General features: G+C 37.3%; 1 protein-coding gene across 1 annotated transcript in view; it reads left to right on the top strand.

The window, feature by feature from the left end:
- Positions 1-666: 666 nt before the first annotated feature.
- PDE1A (phosphodiesterase 1A) overlaps positions 667-26629 on the top strand; it is a 156025-nt gene continuing 130062 nt past the window's right edge. Inside the window, exons 1-2 of the mRNA XM_075153375.1 lie at positions 667-838; positions 4056-4169. Coding sequence (XP_075009476.1) covers positions 4063-4169 — 107 coding nt within the window. The 5' untranslated portion in view covers positions 667-838; positions 4056-4062. The remainder of the gene's footprint in view (positions 839-4055; positions 4170-26629) is intronic.

Below are 26629 nucleotides of genomic sequence, written 5' to 3'. Positions count from 1 at the left end.
GTTTTCAAATTTTCTAATTGGTTCATGGCTCTCTTGCAGTTCCACCACAGGGAAGTTCGTGTTGTCAGGTTTGGAGGGATGACAAGTCTGACAAGTCACCCTGTAGGCCTCTTGATACTTCCTTATTCTCCATTTGTCATGAGTTAGATGTTTTAAAGATAATTTCAAACAAAGCAGCATATTTAATTTCCCTTCAGGAGCAGAGGATTTATTTAAAATAAAGCTCTAATTCTCCTCATCAAAACCTGCACGATCCTTTTCCTGTTTCCATAGCTAATCTCTAACTGGGCTAGCTGCAGGATTTTCCCAATTTTAAGGTAAGTTGTTTTCATTGTAACTGTGTGATTTTGGCATAACTGTAAAGGTCTCTCAGTACTCAATATTGAAAAACCAACCTGATTTCTTTACTGTTGAGTGTATTTTAAAATTATTTCTTTGCATTAATATTGCTACTGAAGTGAAGTACTTTTAGATGAAAGAAAAGGAGCTTAGGATACATTATCATTAAGTGTAGCTTCCTGTCTGAGGATTAAGTGGCACTGGGAAAGTTTAATTTTGCCATAATTAAGGATGAAAAAGTTAATTATTCCTATTTTAATATATCTCCATATTGACTAATAGAGGCTTTCCTTTAGTGTTCACTTTAGTATGGAAATTTTAAGCTGAAATTTAAAAAAAAAAAGAAAAAGCTGTGGGCAAGGGCAAAAAAGATTATATTTTTATAGGAGGAAGATGGACTGTAACAACAACTTGCTGGAACTGTAGCACGAACACCAGGTTAGCTAGGGCAAGAACAGAAAACCAGAACCAGGAAGTGGAAAGAGAAAAACTATTTAAGGTAACGTATCATTTCAGGTGTCATCTCTCTGGCTGATTTGGCTTCCTAAAGTAGCTGCTCATTGTTTAGTATTCTGGGTCTTTAGACCAGTTTGTACTGCAGGAGCACAGATGTGTGTTTCTGAGCAAGTCAGGTTGTCCGTAATTCCTCCTCTGATCCCCTCATTGCAGTACGGGCTGCAATGTATGGTTGTCCTATATTCCAGGGGCACACTCCTGTCCTTTCTGCAGCATGTCACCTCTTGCAGCCAGAGGGGTGCTGGCACTGCTTTGGCTCTGTTGTTCTCAGCTTTTGTGCCTGCCTTCCTCTGAGCGGGAGGAGGGGTGCAGGCTCGGCTGCTTCATTCTCTGAGCGTTATTCACAGAAACTAAAGGGAGGAAAGGTCCTTCCTTTCCTCATGTCTCCATGAGGATTTCTTTGCTCACGTTTCCAAGATAACAGCATACCTAAAAGTTGTTTGTTTGTTTGTTTTAAATGGTCTGTTTCTTTCTCCTCAGGGACATCCAGAACACTTGCTGTGGCTACTTCCTTGATTTTCTAATGCCTTACCTATCCATTTTTATGTGTTTCTTGCTGTTTGTTTCATTTTCAGAGACACAATTTCATCCTTCAGTGTCATCTCTGCTGGTTTGCTATGTCAATCCTCAGGATAAACCTTTGGGAAAAAGCTGCTTTATTTGTCCTTTGCTTAAGCCATGCCAGGTGCTTTCATTGTAGGAATTTCTATTGTTGCAGTGGTGAGGTCTTGCAGGGAGCAAAGTTTTTACAATTTTCCTTCGTGGAGTTCTGGTGAAGTTAGCAGGTGTATCTCCATTTGCAGTGGTATTATTTGGGCAGTTTGTTCCTTCCTCCCTTCCTGAAGGATATTACCTGCTCATAATACTTTTCTCCAGTAAATCAAAGCAATCTATTTTCAACTACTTATGTCCTTCTGAGGGAGAGCTGAGGGAAAGAGAACAGCTTACAAACACCACTATTTTTTCACTGTAGAATTGGACAACAAGAGCTGGGAATACTTTATGAGAAAAAATAGGCCCTTAAAACTCTCCTCTGTCCCTGGAGGTTTATGTGGTTTCTATAAATACTTAATTTCTTTGCATTGCTTCAGATGTCTGGCAGTTAAAAGGCAGGGAAGAATTCAGATTAGTGTGAGAGGTTCTCATTTGTTATTCCATGGAAGGATATTTATACTCTTTCTTACAAACTTTAGTTGGACTCCATGCATAACAGGAGCGGAAAGTTTGGAAGTTTTTAAGTGGTTGTTCAGTGAAGTTTCAAAGATACTACTGCCACCTTTAACCAAATAAATGCTTTGCAGTTTTTGAAAAAACAGCTGTTTGTATCTCTTCACTGTTGTTGTATGATGCTGTTTGAAAATTGTAAGAGATGTCACTCACCCAGTGACTATTTTTCAGATATTGCTAGTGAATTTTATGGGACTGACTCTTATATGTCTGAGTCAGGAATAATTCTGTGAAAGCCCGGGAATTAATACCAGTTTAAAATTGTGTATGTGTTAAATCCATAGAGGTAGATGAAATGTACTGTTTAATTATCCACCTGAAATCAGTGTGTAAAAGACGCGTCTCAAACTGGTTTATAACTCTCATAAGGTATATTTTAAATCTATAATGTGCATAAAAGGTATCCTAGAGAAAGAAAATTGATTAGGAAATTCTGAAGTGTTAGGATTATTTCAAAGCAGTGAGCCTCTTTTTTATTTTTCTGTAAGATCCTGAGTCCTTAACAATATTATCCATTTCTGCCAATTGCATCAGATGGGAACCTCTCGTTATCTCTCATCTTTGCAAAATTTAACACAGATGAAGCTGTCTGGTTAAAGCCATACTGAGATATGCGTCTCCTACCCTTAGGCTCCTTCCAGTCAACATCCTAGGACAGTCATCGTCAGTATTCTATTGTGGACCCAAAGCCCCTCTTCCCAGCTGGCAGTGACACCAGTGGCTGGCAAAGCTCAGACATATTTACTCCTACTTGGCACATCCCTCTTGCCTGGCTTCTTACACAGCTCTTACTCTGATCGAAACAAACATGATCACTGAGATGTCTGTGGTATATTTGATTATTTGGCTGCTGCTTCAGAAAGATTGTTAGTGACTCACCAAACAAGACAGGTGCTATTTACAGAGTACAGGAGCTGCTCTGCAAACCCAAGTCTGTAGCTGAGCAAGCAGCAAGGAAATCCTCTCCTTTGCCCTCTCCAAAACCCAGCTTTGGCTGTACAACTAGGTTCTTTGCACTTGAGAGGCAGAGCTGGCAATCTGCTGCACGGCTGGCATACCGTTTAGTCCTCAACCCTTTTGCTGTTTGCATGTGCTTAATTGTTTTTTGCTGGCAGACGCACACAGTTCAGCATCAGATTTTGACACACACATGCTGCTGTCCCGAAGGATTCGCTGAGCGGGCTGTCTTGCAGCTGCTGCATTTTCCACCAGTTAAATTGACAGTTACCTACTGTGTGGAGTTGCTAGGAGAAGGTGAATAGTCATCATTACAGCATATTCCTTCAATAACAACCTGTAGAGCTCTTTGATTTCTCTTCTGCAGGGATTTATACACGTCTTCACTACCGACTTAGCATTTGTAGAGTCATATTTTTATTGAGAGGCTGGTAGATATTTATTCATTAAGAATCAATTCAGGATCAACTAAAGAGAGGAAAGCTCTGGCATTTGAACATGCACTCTTTTTGTAGGGTGATGTGGCTGATACTGGCTTCTACCATCTGCTTTCCTATTGCAGCCTGTTTCTCCAACCTGCAGAGCAGAAACCAGCCTTTCTTTCCTTCTGGATTGTTAAAGCCGTTCACATTTATCCTGCATGGCAATGAATTATAGACCATTTTAAGGAATCTTTTGTGCTTCTGTGCATATTCCTACAGCAGAAAAAGTGCATGAGAAAGGAGCTTGAGCAGTCAGTAGTATAGTAGCTGGCTCACCGGTATGGATTAGACTCGTGAGGTCAGAGGAGCTGTGTGTACTTGCTCTGTGCTTTGAGGGGAGGGGGGTGAAAGAGTGGATTTGTCTATCAAAGTGAATAGCGATTCAGGCAGGATCGTCCCTCAGCTGTTGTAATTCTGATGTGTTTTGATATGATAGCAGCTACTGTCTAACATGCGTGGATCTTCTGACATTTGTAGTGGACTAAAGAATGCTTTTACTTGCTGCTGAGCCTGACTGTAACTGTATTGCTGTAGGACAATAATGATGGGGGCTCGAGCGACAGAAACAACTCGGGAACTGGAAAGCACCTCTATAAAGTATCAAATAGGAGGACACGCAGAGAAAATGTGGCAACGGCTCAAAGGAATGTGAGTAGCTTCCCTCCTTGGCTTTTATTCTGTTCCCTGGGAAAGATAATTTTCATCTGTTTGTTAAAATGACTAATTAGCAAATGGGAGAGTTATCTCTAAGCTGTGAATAGTATTTGCTCTCATAATACAGTACATCGCTGTCATATATGATGGTACTTAGATTGATGTCAGACTCTGTATAAGGTTCAATCACCTCATTTAAAAGATATATAACTAGTGAGAGTTATCTGAATTGAAATGCAGGTAAGTCCTTTCAGGTTAACACTTCCATTGCTCTGATATGATTTTGTAAATGTTGTCTTCAGAATCAGCATTGCTGGAGCTGTTTCATCGTTCCTGTCAGTATATATATTATTGCAATTCCATAGGAGTTATCAATACTTTGCCTTTTGAGAGTGCAGATAAAGAAGTCTATGTCAAAAGGTGCTTAGCTATTAGGGGGATGCTATGTCTCTGGGTTTTTGTCAATTATTTTGGTGCTTAATAATGCTAAAAACTCATTGAAGGAGTATTTGAAGGAGCCACTATGCACCTGCTGTGTCTAATTCACTCCTCTCAAATGCAATTTTCAGTGTAGCCTTTTGGTGCAAATGATCAGTAAACAAACATCTGCAACCTGTCAGAGAGAAACTCCATCAAACTAGTGTGTTCTAAAACCCTTAAACTTCGACGCCTTCTTTTAAGTATTTGTCTGTTTTTTTCTCTGAAAGCTGATGTCAGGATGTTACAAATAAATACATATTACATTTGTTGCTTTGGAAGCAAGGAAATGGCACTATTATTTTTGCTGGAAAGATTTGAAATACTGGGTTTCTAAAGGTATTCCACAGATGCTATATAGTACCTCAACTGTTGAAGGAAAACGGGTTACTTACAGTGCTAAGAGGATTAGATGCATTGGCTATGGCACTGCCTGTTTCCCCTATGCATTGGGTAGAGATTCAAGCTGGCTGTGGGAAAGGGAGTTTCCACCATCTGCTTGCTTTCAAGAGAAAGTTGGTTTGCTTCACTGGAAAGTCACTTTTCAGTTGTGGCCAGGGATTTATCAGAACTTCTCTGTGATATGGTTTTGAATATTTGCTCTGAGTCCTGTCATTAGTCTGTATAAGATTATGCACTTTGGGAACCATTTTGCCCCTAGAAACCCCAAAGCAAATATTTTGATCATTTCCTGATGCCACACATCTTGCCTCTGAGTTTCCGCTACTAGATACCTCTGTCAGTTTGTGCAGACTTCCATTTGTGTAGGGTTTAAGCTGCTGCTTTTGTTCATTCTGTAAGTTCTCTGTTACCACTAGGCTCTTGGGTTGAAACATTTCCTTTCAGCTGTCTCTGGAATGGTTTCATTAAACAAATTAATGTAAATAACTAAACATTAGTGACGCTCAGTACAACAGCTCCAGGATATAAGGTTCATGCTTCTTTAGGAGTAGTTAAAACAATAGTTGGAGTTTGTGATGTATCAAATCAAATAGAGCTTAAGTGTTTGAAAACCATGCATCTTTCGCAGGTTGGTGCCAACCTCATGATTATTGTGACTGCAGGACAAGATAGTGCTAAAATACTTGTATTTAAAAGAAACAGGTTATATTATTAGATACGTGCTCAGCTGACTATTTTTCAGACTTCCCAATGATTTCATTTTAATTACTCGCTAGTCAATTGGAAATCACTGACTAGTCAATATTATGAATATTGTATGGGGAAATTTCAGAGAATTGAATTTTTCAGAGCAGATCTCTGCTCAGTTTGTAGTATACGCATCAGTCATTAAGGAAAAGGATTCATTTTGCTGATGCACAGATATCAAAGTAGAAGTATGTTTGTATGTGGTAGAGGAGAGGGACCGATAAGTGAGACTGCCACAGATAATTTGACCTGGGAAAAATTCTTTTATAAATTGTCAGTCAGGAGAATTGTTTCATCTTCGAAAGGGGAACTGTTAATGTGTGAAGCAAATTACTGAGTTTTTCAACAAGTGTACAATAGTATATCTGTGTTGAAGTCAAGATGTGGTGCGAGTTATGAAGCTGAATCTATTCTTGCTGATAGACTCCACAGGCCTACAGAGTTTTCACCAATGTATACATGTGGTTTTGACACAGTTTTACTGTATTTTGCCAGTCAAAAGTGCTGATTATCTTCTTGCAAGCCGGTCATTATTTCTGAAAGAACATTGGATTTCATTTAGGTAACTATCTGGATAGTGTTTAAAAGCTACACAAGAGGTCCTTAATTAAAATAAGCTTTTATTTTCTTTTAGCATTTCAGCTTTTCACATAATAGGTGTTTAGTTATGGATTTGGCTACAGAATTCCATATACATTTAACCTCATATGTCTTGGGGTGTTTTTGTTGTTACTTTGTTGGTTTGTTTTTTTTTTTTATTTTTGTAAATGCAGGCTGTTCTATAAGACAGTTAAGTTGAATACGCTTAAGGATAAATGAAAATCCTTATTTGAATGCCCGATGAGAAAAGCTGGGTATTGTGGAAGCTTGAATGGAAGGGCATTTCTATGGGTTTTCTGCTCTGCAGGCTTGCATAGACCTTCCTAACCTAATGCTCTCCTTAAGTGCTGCAATAAAAGCTTGGATGTTTTGAACAAAACTAAAACCGTACCTAACTTTCACTGGGCCCATGTGGGCCTTATAGCCAAGCTTTGCCTTCTGCATGGCAAGTCAAAATCCAACTCTATTTTCTTTACATTGCAATTGCAGCAATGCTGCAAAAAAGGAGATTCTCTAGCAGAGAAGAGATTAATTTGAAATTAATAACTTCATCATCATTGGTGCTGAGTTTATTGATGTCTGAGTGTATAAAACACAAGCTCACTGAAACAGGACTTGTGAAAATGAGTCATGCACATTTCTGTCTTGACTTGAGCTTCTGATCTTTGAATTAAGACATTTTCAGTATGCAGACTGCGAGTTTCTAATGTTTTGTACTTCAGGGAGAAAGCGAAAACAAGTAACAAGTGACAAGTAAATAACTCATATAATAGTGGGGCTTTTATGATTCTTTGTTATGCAGAAGAGTAAAAGCAAAAGCCATTCAAGCCACTGCTGGAATTCCAGCCACCTGACTGAAGGGGGGTGTTATACATCTTCTGCTTCAGAAGGCATCTTGTCACAGCCTGGCCAGGGGGCTCCTTCTCAGACCGTTCAATGCCACTGATTACACTTTTTCTCCCTTAGCCTTTCATTCTCTATCAGATGGAATCTTACTTTAGACAGTAACTAAGTCTCCAGCTTAAACGTATTCTGGTGTCAATAGGACCAGAAGATTTGCTATCTAGGAGAGTTTCTCTTCAGATGCTGATAGAGCGTGGCAGTGAGCTCTGAAAGAGAAGCAGCTTTAAAGCGTTTTGATTCAGAACCCAGATAACCAGATTTAAAGCAGAGCTCTGTATGCTTACTGGCCTTACAGTGTTTGGTATTCTCCTTAATCTGCAGATAGACTTGACTTAACTCTGTGTTCTTCATTATTCTGTGAAATGGTGTGCTGTCTGTTTATGGTATATGTTGGCTGTCTGCCACTTAACTCAATGTCACCCACAGAACAGTCAGACCCCCATCTTATCTTATTTTGCAATTAGGCATCTTCTTGTATCCCCACCACTGTTGAACCTAGTACTAGGAGCGACTTCCATTTCTGAGCTTTGAATTAATTAGTGAGAAAATAATTTGCTTTTCATAGATATACATATTTGCTAGAATTGTCTCTAAGAGGCCTGAAAATCTCTGAATGGAAAAAGTTAAAATCCAAGGTCCCAAGAGTTTGGGGGATTGGAGTTCACATGCAATTAGAATAGGCTACTTTATGTAATTGTTACTGATTTAAAAAGAGAATATGTGTTACTGCCATCACTGTCCTAAAACTAATTTGTGCTAACTTGGATGGCAAAAGGGATTTGAGGAAAAGCATAAGCTTCTTTCCTTACTTTCTTCCCTTTCTTTTCCTCCGCATCCAAGATAATTGACCCCAATTTCTGCAGCATTGCTGCAGAAAGGAGAGTCTAAACTAAAAGGGACTGACTCGTAGACCCAGTTTGTTGATCCTGCAGTGCTGCTGCAGTGCTAAATGCCTATCATTGCATGCGTCCACATTTTGCAGAGGCAAAAAGGGGCCCTAGTCACCGATTTGAGGAAACTTGGCTTGATGTCAAGGAAAGTAGAGAAATGGCTTCCTCCACAACTGCTGAATTATCAGAAGAGAGAATGCTTTAAAAGTCATCAAACAGAATCCATATTAGCTGCTTGTTAGGTCTAAAAGGGACCAGAATGGGTAGCTTTAGTTAGGGAACCTCATCCAGTCATTCCTTCACCAGATCTGTGGGTACTGGTGGAAGAGCTATAGAACAGTTTCCAGAACCGTATATGACAAAGAGCTCTTTCCTTTGTTTTTCTAGGTCCCTTGTTCATATTTTATTTTACACTGTATTTGGTGTTTGTGTTTGCTTATTGTCCTTTTTTGTATGCTCAATTTGCCTAAACTAAAGGTTAACTGAAGAGATTATCATTATCAAAAACCTAACATTTTGTCATGTAAAGGCTTATACATTTGTGAATACTGAACAATCAAAGAGAGGAGAAGAGCTAGAATTATGGGTGGATAACTATGATTAAAAAATGGCGAGACAGAAATTGTCACTTACTTATTAGGAACAAGTGGATATACAGTTCAAGTAGTTTTTACTTGTAATGTTGTCTATTTTTACTTTTTCCTAATGTGAAAACTTTTATTTAAAGGAAAATCTTAAGCTCTTGAAAAAATTCAAATGACAGGTATTTCTAAAGAGAATTTAAGTAAAATTAAAGCTGTTATTTGTCAAATATGATTTCAGAAATGCTCTGAACAGAAAATTGAAGAAATTGTATAATGATTTACCTGTTGATTGATATGTATCCCATTAGTGCTATAATTACAGTAAGAATTGTTCCGTTATAAATTGTGAACAGCTTCTTTTGATTTTCAAACCGAAGTCTGTTTCTGTGCCTGAGTAGTCAAGGTAAACAATTTATAATGATAACTTTGTAACCTAAAAATAAAACCTAATTAAATTTATAATATGATAAATGTTAGAATTTTCAATAACTATAGATATTTTAGCCATATTCATCTACGTAGTATTAGCAATTTAGAGAATGCTTTTATCCAGTCATATTAGAATAATGATATTATTTTGCTGTTAGAAAGGTATTTCCATTATTATCATGTATAGGAGGCACAGAATTAATTTTCTGGTTCATACTAATTTTTTGCTGCAATTTCTGGCACATATCAGTGCTTTCGATGGATTAGAGTAAATGCTAGTCCTCCAATTTACTGTGGGTAGGTGAATTGCTGTGCTTATAGAAAGCTCTACTAGAAATGATTGCAAATTGAAGGAGTGGTGCACAAGCCATAATTTGCCTGTAATATCACTAAAAAAAGCAGGAGTGTGTCTTTACTGGTCTCACAGTCCCTAAATAATATAATATAATATAATATAATATAATATAATATAATATAATATAATATAATATAATATTGAAATCTCCCATTTCTAGACCTTTAAATGTACATGTACATACACTCCTCACATATGCTTCCAATTAAAATTAAGTATGTTATCTAAGAACACTGCAAAGGAAATTAAAGATAACATTTCATGAAGCTGACTGCTAAACTGCAATTAAATGAAGTCTCAAATTTCTATACTCTGTATTTTTGTTTAGCTTAGACTGCTGACTCTGCTTATGCTACATCAAACACTTTTAAGATTTCCTAAAAGATGCTTTCTGTGACTATTTAACTTATAAATGTTCAATTCAGATCTCTGCCTAGAAAGAGATTGCATATAATCCACTACACAAATAATTACTTTCCTCCTATTTTGAACTCCTGCCAGCTACTTGTTCAGAGGCCCTTGTTTGCCCTGCAGACCGACCAATTATTATGTTTCTTTCAAAAACTTCATTCTCCAATTTAGCTGATACACATTGAAGCCTGCCACAAAATCGTTAGCAGTTTCTAAGAGCTATTGGTCAAAAACTCAGAGTTCATAGTGCCCTCCCACATGTAACTCCCGGTTTCTGCTCCACCTCCGCAACAGAATGAAGTCAAAATATCTGGATAAGCAAAAAAAAGCCTTTTGTCTTGATAATTATATAGAGTTGGAAAAATGCAAATGCCTAAATACTGAAATTACATAGTTACCAGTGGAAGTTATAATAAAAATAGGCATTGACTTCATACATCCAAAAGAGAAATATAACCTCAGGTTTATCAAAATTGTGTCTGACAGAAGTTTTCCTGTAAGATGTCAAAATAATCATTTGGGAGTGAACTAAGCATTTAGCACTGTTCCATTTTGCTTGCGTTTGCCATCTGATCCGGTTTACTCCTGATGTCATCTCTGGAGGAGGGCTGGAGCAAAACAGTTGCAATTATTTCTGCTGCCATTTACTGGAGTCTTTAGAAAACTAAGACTGTAAAAAAAAAAAAATTTAAGATCTACTGTATGGTAGCAAGTCATTCTGTGCTACTGTATTGTCGTATCTAACATGCTGGTTTTCTTTTTGTCAAACAAAAAAACCATCCAAAGCCCCCCAAAAGGAAGCAAAATCAACCAACCAACCAACCAAGGACCAAATGGGCTAAGCCTGACCCACAAACTGCAAAGTGATGAAGTACTTCACTCATTCTGTGGTGACAACAGATGTTTGGGAAGTTTTCTGTTTTTCCTTTTCTGCCTTCCCATACAATTTCGTGAAGTAACTTGAGGTGACCAATGCAATTTATGGAACTTTTAAAATAAGGCCTCATCGAGAGGAGCTATAGTGGCAGTTAGAACTTAATATAAAGTCAATCCTTTAATTTTACTAAGAGATAGAAAAAACTGAGCAGTTGTGACTAAAATAAGAGAGAAAATTGCACTCTGCTGTGTTTAAGGGAAACTGAGCAGAAATTGAGTACATCAGTTACAAAGTTACAGCTGACAATGAAGTGACTCAGTTTTCACGGTCCATAAAGCTTTACAATTAGTCAGGCAGTGTTGCAGACTGAACAAGCCAGCCTTCTCCCCAACCTCTCTTTTTGTTTAGAAAACTGCTTAGACTTACTTGTAAAGAACTACTAAAGGCATTCAATATCTGTTAAAGGCTGCAGCTGGCTGCATAGTCGTCTGTGGCTCAGACCATAGACACACATTCTCTGAATACATATGCAAGGAATAGTGGTCTTAAAGGAATATGCGACTTACTCCTGAAAGTTTGGGTGGTTCTGACTGTTTGCCAGCATATGTAATTTCATAAGTGTAAGTCAAATACTGTTAACGTGCCTTGTTGCATTTATTCCTGTGGATTCTGCTAAAAAAGTGATTTCCAAACTGGTCTTCTGTGAGCTGATGACCTTTTTCAGCAGCCATCATGGATTACGTTGTCTCCCATGATTCATTCTTGCCTCCCAACTCTCGTTGCTGCTTCCATGCTACCTTTCTTAGCTGTTCTAGTATGACTGGTTTTGATGCCATGCAGGGAATTCTTCTGTGTTAAAAATAACCCGTAATAACTGTTTTTTACCCCTACTATAAATTTAAACTTGAATCAGTTCCTAGGTTGGACTCCGTTTCCATACCTAGTTGCATCCTTACAAGGGAGGAAGCCGTCTGAGGGTGGAAATATCTGAAGTTAAAGTGAAAGGAGATGGTCCTGCTTGAGCAGCTCTTCAACAGAACAACTATAGTCTTAAATTGCTTATGTTTTAAGTCCTTGATTTTGTGATACTGTAAATCCTACTCTAGATCAAAACACGACAGGAAGTGTTGATCCAATATGAACTTGTCCTGAGGGTTCAGTTTTGTTCCAGTATTTTTGAAAGGTTAACTTTGAACTAGCAGGTTTTGTGAAGATCAAGTACTGCCCACGTCACTCTAGCTTTATGATGCATCAGATAACATCTGTGCTCCTGTAGTCAGCAGAAAGCTGGCCTGAAAGAAGGCCAGTATAAACATCTGTGTTGTGTACTTTGGCTGATTCAAGACAATTGTAATCAGATATTTGCACCTCAACTGAATCAGTTAAGTACTGCTAGGTAATCTATAACTAGCAGTAATCTAAACCCTCCTAAGCCTATTGTTTGCCTTTGCTGTATAAAACCACTGGCGATATTTCAGGTGTCTGCAAATCAAAAAAAGGTGAAAACTGCTGTATTAAAATTTTGATTCTTCTTGACCTGAATGCCCTGAGAATGAATATTCATTAGCTGCCATTGTGCTGTTTATGGTCTGTACAATGAAGCTGGACAGTCATGAGGTTTAATATGGGTTCTTTAGAATGAGTAAGAGAAGTAATGCTCTTCTGAGTCAGTGTCATAAAATGATGAAAAAAAAGTATTCCTAACTTGCTTCTCTGTTTGGCAATTTAGGCGAATACATCTGATTTTAAACCTTCCAGAGAAGCCAGTGTACTTTGAGGTATCATCTGGTAGAGAACAGAAAAATGTGAGACATACATTAAAGCTTTACTTCTTCCAGAACTAGTAGTTCTACAAATATCCTTCCAAAGTTTTTTTAAATTTAAAAAAAAAAAAGAAAGTGCTTTTTCTCAAGTCTTCCTCACTGATCTCATAGCTGTGGCATGATGGCATAACTAAATGTTTGTAATCATAGTCATTCAGCATTTTTGCCTGGTTTTGTTGCTATTTATTTAATGAGTTTTTCAGCCTTAGAGACTGTTGAATTACAGCAGTGCAACCTTCCAAGCACAATGCAGATATTATTTGATGCAGTGATGCAGTGCAGAGAGATCTAAAGGAAGATGTTTGTCTATGCAAGTGCTTATGCTCCATTATCTATTGTTTGACATTGGCTGCAGTTTGTTTGACCCAACCCTTCTCCAGACTTTTGGCGCCCCCAGGAAAACAAGTAGCCTCCATAAATATTATGCAGACATTTAATTGTTGTGAATTTCTCTGATAAATAGTGTTTGGAGGCAGTTACATTTGAATGGTTCACTGTTAGTGTAACTTATGCCAGAAAGACACTAAGGAACAGACTACTGGGTAATATTTACTTCTTTCTTTTGTTCATCTACAATACAAAACTGTTTTTCTGCCTGGGAAAATTGAAATGAAGTACTATTGTTGGGTTTTTTTCTGCTGTGTTGTCTGCAGAATTTATTGAAGAATCAACATCTAACATCATGCTTACCTGCAGTTATATGTTTTGTATTTTTATTTACTGTTTGCTTTGAATAGTTTCTTTCTTTTTTTTTTTGTAGTACCTCTGACACCACCTAGTCATATACAGTAGCTTTCTTTTCCCTTTTTATGAAAGGCTTGATGAAGGTTTGAATTTTTTTCCTCTAAACTGAAGATTTTTATTAATATCACTGTATTTCCTAACCCCAAATACTTTCAGTTAAGATAACTGAGACACCTGTTTGGCAGAGCTGCCAAACATGCCAGGCTCAGCTGGAGGTGCAAATGGTTGTCCCTTTTGACAGTCCCTTTTTATCATCAGTGTGTATTTTTCTGATGCTGAGGCAACCACACTGCAAAAAGCATTACATCATTGGCATTGATTTCCATTGGGGTGGGCTGGAATGCAGAATTCCTGCTCTGAAGAAAATTAAATACATAAAAAAAACCCTGAAAAAGGCCACCAAAATTAAATCCTCAGAGGAAGGAGTATTCTGAAATGTCTTTTAAAGAATTTGAATCAACATTTCTTTCTGACTTTTTCTACTTGCAAAACCATAAACTGAGGTGGCAGTAAACTGGTTATTTGAAAACCAGTGGTTCTAGTCCCTGTGCTGCCAAAGATGACCCGGGAGCACAGGTCTGAGCAACCCAGCGGAATAGTTACCAAAGTCAGGAAATCTCCGAGATGATGGATATGATTTTATGAGCAAAGTAAGCTGTGCACAAAATCTGAAATTTTCTATTGGAGAAAAAAGTTCAATTGGAAAATTACTGACCAACTCTGATTTAATTCTTTTCAACTTAACTAGAAAGACCTTGGATTTTATGGGTAATTGGAAATTAGATGTTTCTCTTTCACAGAAAACTGCTGAAGTATCGCAGAAGGTTTTCTCTGATCATATATTCATTCTTTGGTAATTTGGAATATATGTTTCAATGGCTACTAAGACACATTCACCAGCCGTGAAGTTAAACTTAACTTCAGTTAAGGTTTACAAATGAGGTTTATGGGATAATCCTGTAACAGTCAATGGCAGTAAGATGGAGATATAATAGCCTTTTCCCTGCCATATACTGCTGTGACAAGGAAACCCTATTTTAGTGTTATATCTCTCTTGAACAGACATTATTGGTCTTAATTCGAAATAATTGGAACAAAAATGAGACTTCAAATTAATTTACCTGTGACTGTTTTGTGTGTGTGTGCACTTACAGTTCTTTAAGTGTGTTGTACAGACAAATACGTAGGTGGTTTGTGGTTTTGTTTTGGGTTTTTTTTTTCTGGAAAGCTTAGCTTGGTTACAAGCCCAAGTTAATAATGAGAAGAAATTTATGTCTCAATCTCTCCGTGTAGTGCATGTATTTGATGCTTTTAACAGTGGTGCATTATTATATTGTGCTGGAAAGTGTTGGGTCCTTCCTTCCTATTCCTACATGAAGACTCCTCAAAACTGTGTAACTGTTTTGATTTATTGAGTGAAATAGTACACTTACCTCTGGAAGGAAAAGTGCAATCATTAGATGATAGGAAGTATTACTTAGAGTGGCAAGAGTATAATGTAAAAGGAGTGAAAAAAATTATACTCTTCGAAATAAGTTTATCTCTACTAGATACTTTCTGGTTTAGTAAATTTTGTCAGAAGTATTATGTTCTTAAGTTAAAATGCCGTACATAAAAACTTCGGCTTATTTGGGCCTTTTGACTTTGAAGTTCCTTTCCAAGCAGATTGATTTAATGTTGCTTGTTTCTCTGGAAATATTAAAAAATATTTCTCAAAGACATGTCAAAATGAAGAATGTTAATAACATACACATATAAATTGTTTAGTGATAACTGTGAGGAAGCTTTGCCTCCAAGAGAGAAATATTTAATTCTATTTTTAGTTGTTCTCTTGAGTAGTTCGGTCAGCCATTGTCTGCCGTGTGTGAGCTACACATCAAAAAGGGATTCCCTCTCCACTTGATTGCTAGAACATCCCTACTGTTCCAGAAATGTTTAAATATATAATGTGTAGAAGTAAGTAGGCATGAAAGTGTTAAAACATTTTGGTTCAACACACTTCTGAACCTATATTATTAATTGGTTTCCTGGCTTTGTAATTAAAAAAAAGTATGATGCATACTTAGTAGCTTTCTGCTGTTAAGTGGATTATGTCAGATGATCTTTTTGGTAAGAAATGAAAGATTAGTAATATACTTGTGTCCCGTGAAACAGAAATTGAATTTCCAAGAATGCCAAACAGACAGCTCACGAACACTTATGGCCTAGGCTTTATGATCCCAAATTCTGGTTTAATATATCAAAACTTTTCCCTTTTCCTTCACCAGTAATGTATTGTTTTATTCTTCAGTATTCCAAGAACACACATATATACCCCTGTTGTAGATCCAATGTGGTTCATATGCTGTGTGAAACTGAACATTAGCTAAGAGAAAAATGGTTTGCCTGCATAGCAGATAGGGACAAAAAGGTTTAAAAGTGAATGTACAACAGCTGCAAGTCTGTTTTAGAGCTGGATATGAGGTAAACACAGGATATGAGCATCCCAGAAGATTATGGCAGGTTATAGCTCAATCCAAACTTTCTGAGTTGTTCCTATCACTGTTACAGTCTAAACCAAAGTTTATGTTCAAACAGTTTGAGCCTTTGAGAAGACTAAATTGTGATAGATTTAATACAACTATGACAATGCATGTCCTGGTGTTTAAAATAAACACGGTATTAGAATTCTTATAGAAAATCATAGAATCATAGAATCATACAGGTTGGAAAAGACCTCTAAGATCATCGTGTCCAACCGTCAACCCAACACCACCATGCCCACTACACCATGTCCCAAGGGCCTCATCTACACGTCTTTTAAATACCTCCAGGGATGGTGACTCCACCACTTCCCTGGGCAGCCTGTTCCAAGGCCTGACCACTCTTTCAGTAAAGAAATTTTTCCTAATGTTCAATCTAAACCTCCCTTGGCGCAACTTGAGGCCATTTCCTCTTGTCCTATCGCTAGTTACTTGGCAGAAGAGACCAACCCCTACCTCGCTACAACCTCCTTTCAGGTAGTTGTAGGGCGCGATGAGGTCTCCCCTCAGCCTCCTCTTCTCCAGGCTAAACAACCCCAGTTCCCTCAGCCGCTCCTCATAAGACTTGTGCTCCAGGCCCTTCACCAGCTTCGTTGCCCTCCTCTGGACACGCTCCAGCACCTCCATGTCCTTCTTGTAGTGAGGGGCCCAAAACTGAACACAGTATTCGAGGTGTGGCCTCACCAGTGCCGAGTACAGGGGCACGATCACCTCCCTACTCCTGCTGGCCACACCATTCCTGATACAGGCCAGGATGCCGTTGGCCTTCTTGGCCACCTGGGCACACTGCCGGCTCATGTTCAGCCGGCTGTCGACCAGCACCCCCAGGTCCTTTTCCTCTGGGCAGCTTTCCAGCCACTCTTCCCCAAGCCTGTAGCGTTGCCTGGGGTTGTTGTGGCCGAAAATCTTAGCTTTGATTTCTAATTATATTTCTGCTTTTTCATTAGAATCTTGCATATCTATTAACATCACATGCCAGCTCTGCTACAGTCTAATTAAATTCAACTCTCACAAATATGCCATAATATGTTAATATTATCACTTCCTGGAAAAATTAGGTGGCTCAGGTGGGCATAAGCCATATGGAGCCATCTCTGTCACCTGTTTCTCCCTTGACTTACACCCAGCTTTGACCAGATTCATTCTGGATACATGAGAGACTCAACCTTGCCTTCGCATGAGCTCATATTTAGCCTTCTAGCACTGTGCTGATCTTCTTTCCTTTATGACAAAGGGCTGTATCCAGAATGCCGTTGTGTGTAGTTTAAAAATATTCTAGTGCTCACATACAATATGAAAGCAAAATGTAAAGAGTGGATAATGAGTTAATGAAAGTATATAATTTCCTACGAGTTTTACTTAAGACCTTTTAGTTTGAAAGTTCAGAACATTTTCATCATCAGTTCAGTGCTAAAATCATCTCATTGGTTTGGGAGAGGAGGACTTGGAAGTTGCAGAGTCCTTGAATCATGTTACTATTTAGGGAAACATGGTTATTAATAGAACTTGATTTTTAAATGCTTTTCAACCTTTATCTTTATATGTTAAATGTAATCTCAAATAGGTGCTTAGTTTGAATGAGCAAGGGAATAGAATGAAACTTGATACTTTGAGACATCAGTAGAGGAAGATTTTAAGGGGAAGGATCTCGAGGAAAAAGTAGAATTCATAGAAGTTTTAGAGATTAACTGTATTCTTTTCATTCCCAGTAATGAAAAAAAGTATTGCAGCTTTACATACGGTGACTCTGCATTGAAATAGACTCAGAAAGATACTGTGTAAAGCTCTATAACGACTATGTAAAGTGACAACAGATGTGATTTCTCACACTAAAATGCATTCTTATCATTTGACAATGATTAACATTATGATGGTCCTCTTGGCATGGAACTGAAATTTTTCTACATTGTACAAGCTATATTAAATCTGTCTTTAGCTGGCACCCATGCCTTACTGAAGTTGGCAGACTACCACATGCATGGGACCAATTCCAGCTTTATACATGGGCATGAGTGCAAAAATCTCCATATGATGCTTCACTTCTGAAAATTAGTTGATGATTTTCATAAAAGGGCTGCTGCATAATGCAGTTCTGTATCTCATCAAAAAGTACTTCGTGGCCCAGCTACGGGTTCTACTTGCTCAGTTATCTGCTTTTATCCAATCCATTAGGATCTAATAATATTTAAAGGCACTCCAATTCCTGGCTGTACTGGACTTTGTAGTTGAATCTGAAAAACCTGAAAATCTTGTAGCCTTGCAAAACTGCAGTTCAGAGATGTAAGAAAATGTCAAGATCCAACATTCAATTCATTCCTTCAAGTAAAATGTGGTGTTGGGCTACAGATTTTTCTGAAATGGACAGTGTGAAAGACATTTGGGGTTTTTGAATGAGGAAAAAAATGTATGTAATAGTTTTTGTGGCATAATTAACATAATACAGTTAATGTCATGCCCACAGAGCATAGACTATAGAACTTCAGCCTGTGATTTCTCCATCAAGTCCATAATTTAATAAAATTAGCCTGGTTCTGGTCTCACTTACACCAGTATAATTGGAGACTATTGAATTACAAGACAATAAATGAGACCTCAAAACAGATTTACTTTATTGTGACAAAAGAGCTCAGTATTTCATGGATGCAGTGGAATTTGCCTAAGGTTTATTGGTCACTCCTTTTTATGAACACTGGACTATATCAAGTATGTTATAATTTTTCGAAGTTAGTTGTTAGATTCTTCTTTTCTTAGTTGCTAAGTGAGCAAGTCACCTGATAGGACAAGAATGAGTCCCTGAAGCTTCTCTTTTTTTTTTTTTCTTTCTTTCTTTTTTTTCCCTTCTCCCAAAGGAAAGAAACATGTTTACCTCCCTTTGTCTATCACTTGGCTGCAACTATAGTAGTAACACAGAAACAGATTGCAAAAAATTTGCTATTTATTGCTATGATTTTGGATTTTTGCCACTCTCGCTAATGAGTTATATTTTTGCAGATAGACAAACTAACGATGGGCTCCTCATGCATGCTCACATGCACTTGATTGTATCCAGGTTTGTCATTAAATTTATTTTTAACAATAAAATCAGCAGACTGTAATTTGTATTATGATTGTCACAAATGGATCTCACCATGTTTAATGCAACTATGAAGCTTTGACTGTGCAGATGAAGGGAGTTGACACTGAAAGAAAAAACAGTTGCACAACATCATCTAAAATTTTATTTTAGCAGTTTTTCTGTAGTAATTTGGGGAATGGGAACAGGGAGGAAAGGGGAGATAGATGGGAAGGGACAGTTTTATCTAATGCCGCCCCCACTTAAACCAAAGAATTACATTGCATTCCTTTTTAGTGCAGCATGCAGCTAGCATGATATGCACAATATCGTACAGTATTTGGTATAATAGTATAAGTACCACATTAAATGAAGAAGTCTTAAATGTTGTACTCGCATTTTTATAGGTAGCTGAAGGCTTCTCACTATACACTCAGCACTGCTAGAAGTGTATAACAAATAAAAGTTAGAAGTTTTGTTTTTTCCCTGCTGTGTTGCCTCAGAGGAAAGTGTCAGAAGCACAAAAGCCTTTGTTGCTTCACTTCGTGATTAAATCCAGCCTTCCCATTGAAAGAAGTCTTTTCTTTTGCATTATTACCCTATTACAAAATGTCTCTTCCCATCACAAATATTTCAATTTCCCTATGCTTCTCTTCCTAATTAACACTGAAAGCCATTCCTAACATTGTGAGACCAGAAGCTGCCATTCCTTCATGTTTAAAGAATTAAGCTCACCAGTTAGTTACACATGTAAAAGAGATGTTTTACTCAGTAAACTATTTCTGTACCAAAAGTAGACTGCTAATGAGCAAATGTAGGCTACCATTTTTAATTATCCACAAAGCACCAATGCCTACATATGTGATTGCAGCTACCCAGATTGCCTTATCTGTGTAAATGAATTATGAAAGTGGAAATGAACAAAGGCATTATCTGAGCAGCAATATATTACCAATTATAGTGATGTGATTATACAATTATAACACTTCTATTCAGGCACTTGTACTTTAATGGAAGGTGGCTTTTTTCTGTTCACATTAAAACTTCCCTAACATATTTAGTAAGCATAAATAGGTTGCATTTATACTGTGAGAAAAATTATTAACACCAGAAGTTATCCCACTTACCTGTGTCAGCTTCAATTCCCAGCTTTGGATACAATGACATGTGCTTGCTTCAGTAGTCAAGCGAGTTTCTTCTCTCTTACTTCCCCACCCTTTTTTGGAAAGGAGAGTTACCTTTAATCCAGATTGTTTGTAGGAATCCAGATAATTTCAAGGATCTGGTTTATTGGCACAGTTAAAGGGATAATGGATGTGGCATGGAGCGCGGGAATGAACTGTCAGAGCCGGGGTGCAAGTGTTAATTCACTGCTGAAACTGGTGTATTGAGAAACAAAATCCGTAAATTGTATCGAAAAGATTTTCCTTCATTGAAGCTGACAAACACAAGGAAATGTTACCCCAGTGCCGTTCACAGCAATGCCAGCGCTGAAGCACTGTTAACAAAACCATGAGATTGCTTCCCTCCCTCCCCCAGTGCAATAGGAACAATAGAAAACTGAATCAAAGCTTCAGTGTTTTACATTTGCTTGGCACCATGCTAACTTAATCAAGAATGAACTTGCTCAAGGATTTTTTCCATAGAAATAGGACAACAAGACGCTCTGGTACCACTCCCAGAGTATGACTCACAAAGAGAAAGCAGCAGAGAAAGAGTGGTTTTTTCCTTTCACAAAACCGCTCACTTCCTTTGAAGGTTATGCACTTGTTTTTGTTTCTAAATGTGTTATTTGATTGTCTTCCTATTAATGTTTGAAAAAATAGTCTTAAAGGTAGATGACAGCAATATTTATGGAGTGGGTTGTCATCCCCCTCCATTTTTGCTGAAAGATGCATGCTACATTCCTTCTGTGTTTAGTCACTTCAATAGAACATGAAACTCCAACATGATTGCAAGTTCTCTTGACTCCTTACTAAATGGGTTTGTTCTAGCAAAACAGACCAAATGATACCAATAAATTCTCTCTCAACATTCATTCATTAGCATTAAGAAGTATTGTGACAGGCAAGACTTCTCTTGATGGTTAAGGTACTTCTCACTCAAGCTAAACACAAAGGCTGGCTTTTCACTTCCACCCTCTCTGATTTTTTTATCAGCCAGCTTCTAAACAATATACTCAAATAATATGCTAAGATTGCCCTCCACTTAAAAATGCTGATCAATATTTTTGTCCTACTTGTTACAGAATGATTAGGTTGCGAAGTCCTAAACTCACATTTAGTTGCAGTTCCTTGGTATAAATTAGGTCATTGTTCCACATTCTTGTTAATGTCATGTTTCCCGACTGCTGTAGTTCATTATGACCGTATTGCTTATACTGTCTATATACATGGCAATCAAACAACTTCTCAAATGTTTCAAACAGTTCTTTGAGCTCCAGTAGCACAAAAACTTTAATGTATCTGGGACTATTAAGCAAATACCTGTTTTTCTGAGAGCAAGAGAATGAACTAGTACCTGACCTAGAATAAAGGCTTGATTTTTAGTTTCAGTTGATTCCATTTTGGTCATGTCACTGTGTTTTGCTAGCAAGAGAGTTTCTTTTAACACTTTGCCTCTCAGAGAAAGAGGCTGAAGTAATATGAATGACTGGTGGTGCTGAGGGACTTCTTCAACAGTAAAATCTGGTAAGTAAACCTAACACATTTCAGATAAACCTATGTTAATGAGGCTTTGGGAAATGTGTACTTTTTAGGTGGATGGCTCATTGCTATTTCTTTGCAAGAACAAAAGTATTAAAAAGGTATTTAAAAGGAATATTTAAGACAAAAAAATGGAGAAAGAAAGATATATTTTGGAAACATGAAATATATATCTTAACACAAATTATCAGGATTTATTAATATGCCTAATATTTTACTTTAGATAAGAAAGAAAGCAAAACAGGAAAGAAAGTGTTACACACATTCATGTTACTGCCATGAGACACGTCTCTAAGACTACTGTTGATTCTGGGTGTACCTAATCACATGTACAGAACTATGGGTTGGAGCTGATGTGTAGTGAGTGCTATAGCTGAGGGCTATACACTCTAGATAATTCCAGTATCTGCAATGTCAGGGTTGATTGGGCTTTAATTTTAAGGGGACTTCCAGCTTTTTTCTTTTTCTTTTTTTTTTTTTCCTTTTCATCTCAAAGGTAGCAAAACTATATAACCAAATCACTTGAGTAGAAAGTTATATTGAATTCTGCTCATCTCTACTCCTGCTTGTCTCTGCGGTTTTTGATTATTTGGTGTTTCCCCTGTGTGAGACTTCATTTCTCTGGACTGACTTCTGAGGCCTCTGAAATCCAGAATCATTGGTAAAACTGGTTAAAAGCTAAAATCCCCATGCCATAAGAAATGTTAAATTCTGTAGGCTTTTTACTGGATTGTAAACTGTTTCAAGGTTGGGAAGTTCATGCATCTTTTACTTTTCTGATATTTTATGCAATCAGCTCATCTGGGAACTCAGTAAGAGCCCCAGACAAATGATAATTGATTTGTTCAGGTGATTTATTGTGATGGGACTTGCCCAAGTCCACCTTGCAAAGATATGGGAGAGGTATGTAGTTAAAGACGACGATACACAGGGAGAACAAGTTCTGAAACCTCTCCTCACCCTCTTCCCTCCAACCTACAAACAAAAGATTCTGGACAGTGGCCAGACTTGGAAAGTTGCTCTACACACGGTTCACAAAAATGGTATTTTAGTTTGATTTATCCTGGTTTGCTAATAAAGACAGCCTTTGCAGTAGGGAGTTTTTATAGTGGATATACGTGGGTGCACCACAACCTTCCACCCTCTGCATACTCACGTAGACTTACATCTCATTACTGTCTAGCTATTAATTGTATGTGTCTGTGAACAATGATGGCTTCAAGTACTAAGCTGTCAATATGACTTTCCCAGATGAACATCTGAGTAGGCGTAAATGTCATGATAAGCATGTTGCCTTCATGTATCACAGTAAGTTATTATCTCCTTTTTGCTGATTCTTATATAACTATATTTTTGGCTGATAAATAGAATAAATACTTAATTTTTTTCATAGTCAGCTGTGTTAAACATATACATATATGGATGAAAATTCCTGTTACTAATAGTCATATTTTTTCCTTCAAAATACCTGCCAAATCTGACTGATACTTTTTCACATGTTACTTAGATGAACTTGAATACTTTAGAGCACTTAGATATGTGAGGTTAAATACACCAATATCAATTCAAGTCACCAACACCAATTGGCCCTCAGAAACTCTGGAGAAAGAAATGAATTGAATACTTTCTTTTACTTAACAAAATGTAAGAATAATCTTTAGATGTAGCAGCACTGCATACCATTGCCAAAAATGTATCTGAGGGGCTGGAGACAGGCAGACTCATCCACAGTTTTTGAAAGTTACAATAAATTTTAAAAGAACTATTTATATTAATTTTGGATCTTTTTTCTGTTGTTTTCCAAATTGAAATAGTGTTAGACCCATAATATATAGCAGGAAAACACAGGGGAATAATAAAAAAACATGGCATGAAATTGATACTTTAGACAAAAACTGGAAACTAAAGAGGCATCAAAAGTAGGGCAATGCAGTCTCCACATTTAAGATAGGTATTGTTAATGCAGAATCCCACAGAAAAACATTTCCTTGGAAAAAAAAAAAAGGCAAGATCATTAAGCTCCTGTACAAGTTTTATCCTTATAAGCACTTGTTATTATTATTTACAGTACAGCAGCTAAAAAGATTTTGGAGCTTTCTGAGCATTATTCTCTGGGCTGTTTAGGTTCCAGGCTGCTGGCGTAGCTGTTAGGCTGCACTGTTGGTGGTGCTTCTTCCTGGGAGTCAAAGTCCGACAAATGTGATGAAATGCAGAAACTGATAATCAGAAAAAACCCAGAATTTAAATGCAAGAAAGGTTTGGGGCAATTCATATGTGAACTTATAGGCTGCCAGTACTCATTTTATTTAACATTTACTGCTACTCCAAGCAAAATTTTTTTTTAAAAGATCTTTATTTAGTTTTGTGTCTTTTTGTGTGAGGGTCAGGAGCAGATGCTTGAACTTTCTAATCTCTTCGTGTCAGATCAGCACATGGAAAAATCAAACAATGCTGCCTGTTACTTTTAAGCCTTTCAGAGATCATCCTTTTCAGTGGCTGTTGGAGAACATGAGTGTGAAAATGTTCAAACCAAACATGTGCCAGGCATCTCTCAGTGTTCATGTAATCCTCAGTGCTTAAAGGCTTTGAGAAAAAGCATGAGGAAGAAAGTATTTCTTATTTCTTATTCCTCTTGAAAAGATACTGCTGATTCTACTTGTCCACTAATGCCATGATTGAATAAAACAGAAAATGCTCCTTTGCTTCTGTTTAACTATTCTAAATCAAAGTTTCTAAACATTGTTTCCTTAGTTTACCTCTGTGAAGAGCATAGCTGTGAGCAGGACATAAGAAACTATGCTCTGAAGTGACTGACTTTTGTCTTAGTTTTTAATTAAATCTCAGATAAAATGGAGAAATGAAGGCTAGACTTTTAGGAAGTAACTAGGGTGTTTAAGTGCCCAGCCTTTAACTTTTGATGGAAACCAAGCAGAGAACTTTAAGGCACTTTTGATAGTCTTGCCTCAATCTGTGATTAAGGTTGATAAATTCCACCATTATAAGATTCTGCTCAGGTAATGGACATAGCACTAATTATTTCACTGAAGTATCAGTGTATCACTAGAAACAAACTCAACTCTCTGTCTTCTTAGCCATTCTCCTTTTCTTAGATCCATTTACATGTAAATGGGTTTCTGCAGCTCTTTCATCATATCCCATAGCTTAAAACTCCTCTTAGTTCTTGTTCAGCATTTTTTCTAGAGCTTTATTCCATGTTTCCACCCCATTCCAGTGTGGAAGGCTTAATATTCTGGCAGTTTAAATAGAGCCTCAGACAACATCTCTAGAAATTTTTGGACTTCTGTTGTCATTGGCTTTTCTTCCTTTCTTCTTCTCTTCTTCGAGCAGTTGTTTTCTTGTTACATTTTTCTGTGTGTCTGTTTTAACCCTTGGTCTAGAAAAATATGCTGCAGCTTTTTGGACACATGCCAAAATAAAAAAAGGATAAGTGCCAAGTTCTTAGTTTTAAAATAAGACCAGCAAGAGAGTATGAAATGATTCATCACTTCCTGGCAAGTGTAATTATCACTGCAATCACCATTCATTATCTATTTGCACCCTTTAAAGATGTGCTAAATATTACTGTAAGTTCAGAAAGTTATTGTTTCAACTGAGTCAACTGAAAAAAATTAGCACAGGTTTGTGCTTTAAACAGGAAACAATACTGATCTCCAGGACTCGCAGACCTGCCTTCCTTAGAATGACCTGCAAGAAACGTGTCACATCTGTGTAAAAATGGTATATGCTGAGGTTAGCATAGCAGCTATACAAAAGAAACTATTTCAGCTGGTTTAGCTATTGTATTTGTCATTGTCGGAAGCTGACTGCTGAAATGTGAAACTAGTTCCACCTCTTATCTGGGCGTTTATTCACTGTCTAAACTGGGACATTGGAGATCCAGTAATTATGTTTAGTATTCAGTTTGTGTATTTATTCATCCTGTTCTAAGCAAATCACGTGTAGCTTCACTCCTGTAGATGCTCCCTGGCAATTATCTATAAGCAAACAAGGAATCTTATTTTGACAAGGTATAGTTGTAATTCCTCTGTATTTTGAACCTTATAAAAATGACTCAAAGCATAATTGATTCTGCCTATAAGTAAACTACTGTGGGATGCAGATTCATTCTCACCAATCATTGCTGAAAGTTTAAAACAAAATTCAGACTTGGTAACATATCAATGTACTCATTTCTCGGATAACTTATGTTGTGATATCTTTGGGGTAGCAATCGACTTTCTGTTCTGTTTGTATAGCAACTGGTACAATGCTGTCTTTATCTACCACTGGGAATTTTGGGTATTATCACAGCAAACAAATGTTTAAAATACATTGTTTAAAAATCATACAGTGCATGAAAATTTTTCCAAGTTGTTATGAATGACTGCTATATTAGTGAAAAATCTTTACCTAACAAGTAAATGCTATTATTTAGTATTTCAGCATTTATTTTTGCATGTCACCTGAGCTCTGTTCATACTCAGGGAGGTTAGGCGCAAAGAGCTGCCTTTATTTCCCTGATCCTGTGGCATTCAGCTCTACCTGAAGGTCTCTCCTGTGACTTTATACGGTTGTATGTTAGAATCAAATCCTTCCCAAAACATGTCTCATGCTGGAATACTACAAAAAATGGAGAAATCAAATGGTGTATAACAAAAGAAGTTTTAAGAATGGAAGGAGGGGAGGAGGGAATGACTTCAATGGAAGTAGTAAGGGAGGGAGAAGACTTAAAAATCCCCAGAAGTGATGTGTGTGGGAATGGCCCTAACCCACATTATCTTCTAAATTCCTTCAGTCACTATGCCCAGCTGCTGATTAATTATGGTAGGACAAAACAGCATTTCAAAGTAGGTTTCAGCTTTAGAATGAGTGAATATATTGTCTGTCTAAGATGACTCAAAGTGTAGACATTTCAGTACTTTTACATCAGGAA

This window comes from Calonectris borealis, chromosome 6 (assembly GCF_964195595.1).
Source record: "Calonectris borealis chromosome 6, bCalBor7.hap1.2, whole genome shotgun sequence".
NCBI lineage: Eukaryota > Metazoa > Chordata > Aves > Procellariiformes > Procellariidae > Calonectris > Calonectris borealis.
Note: the sequence above shows the minus strand (reverse complement) of the source record. Positions and strands in the feature narration are given on the sequence as shown.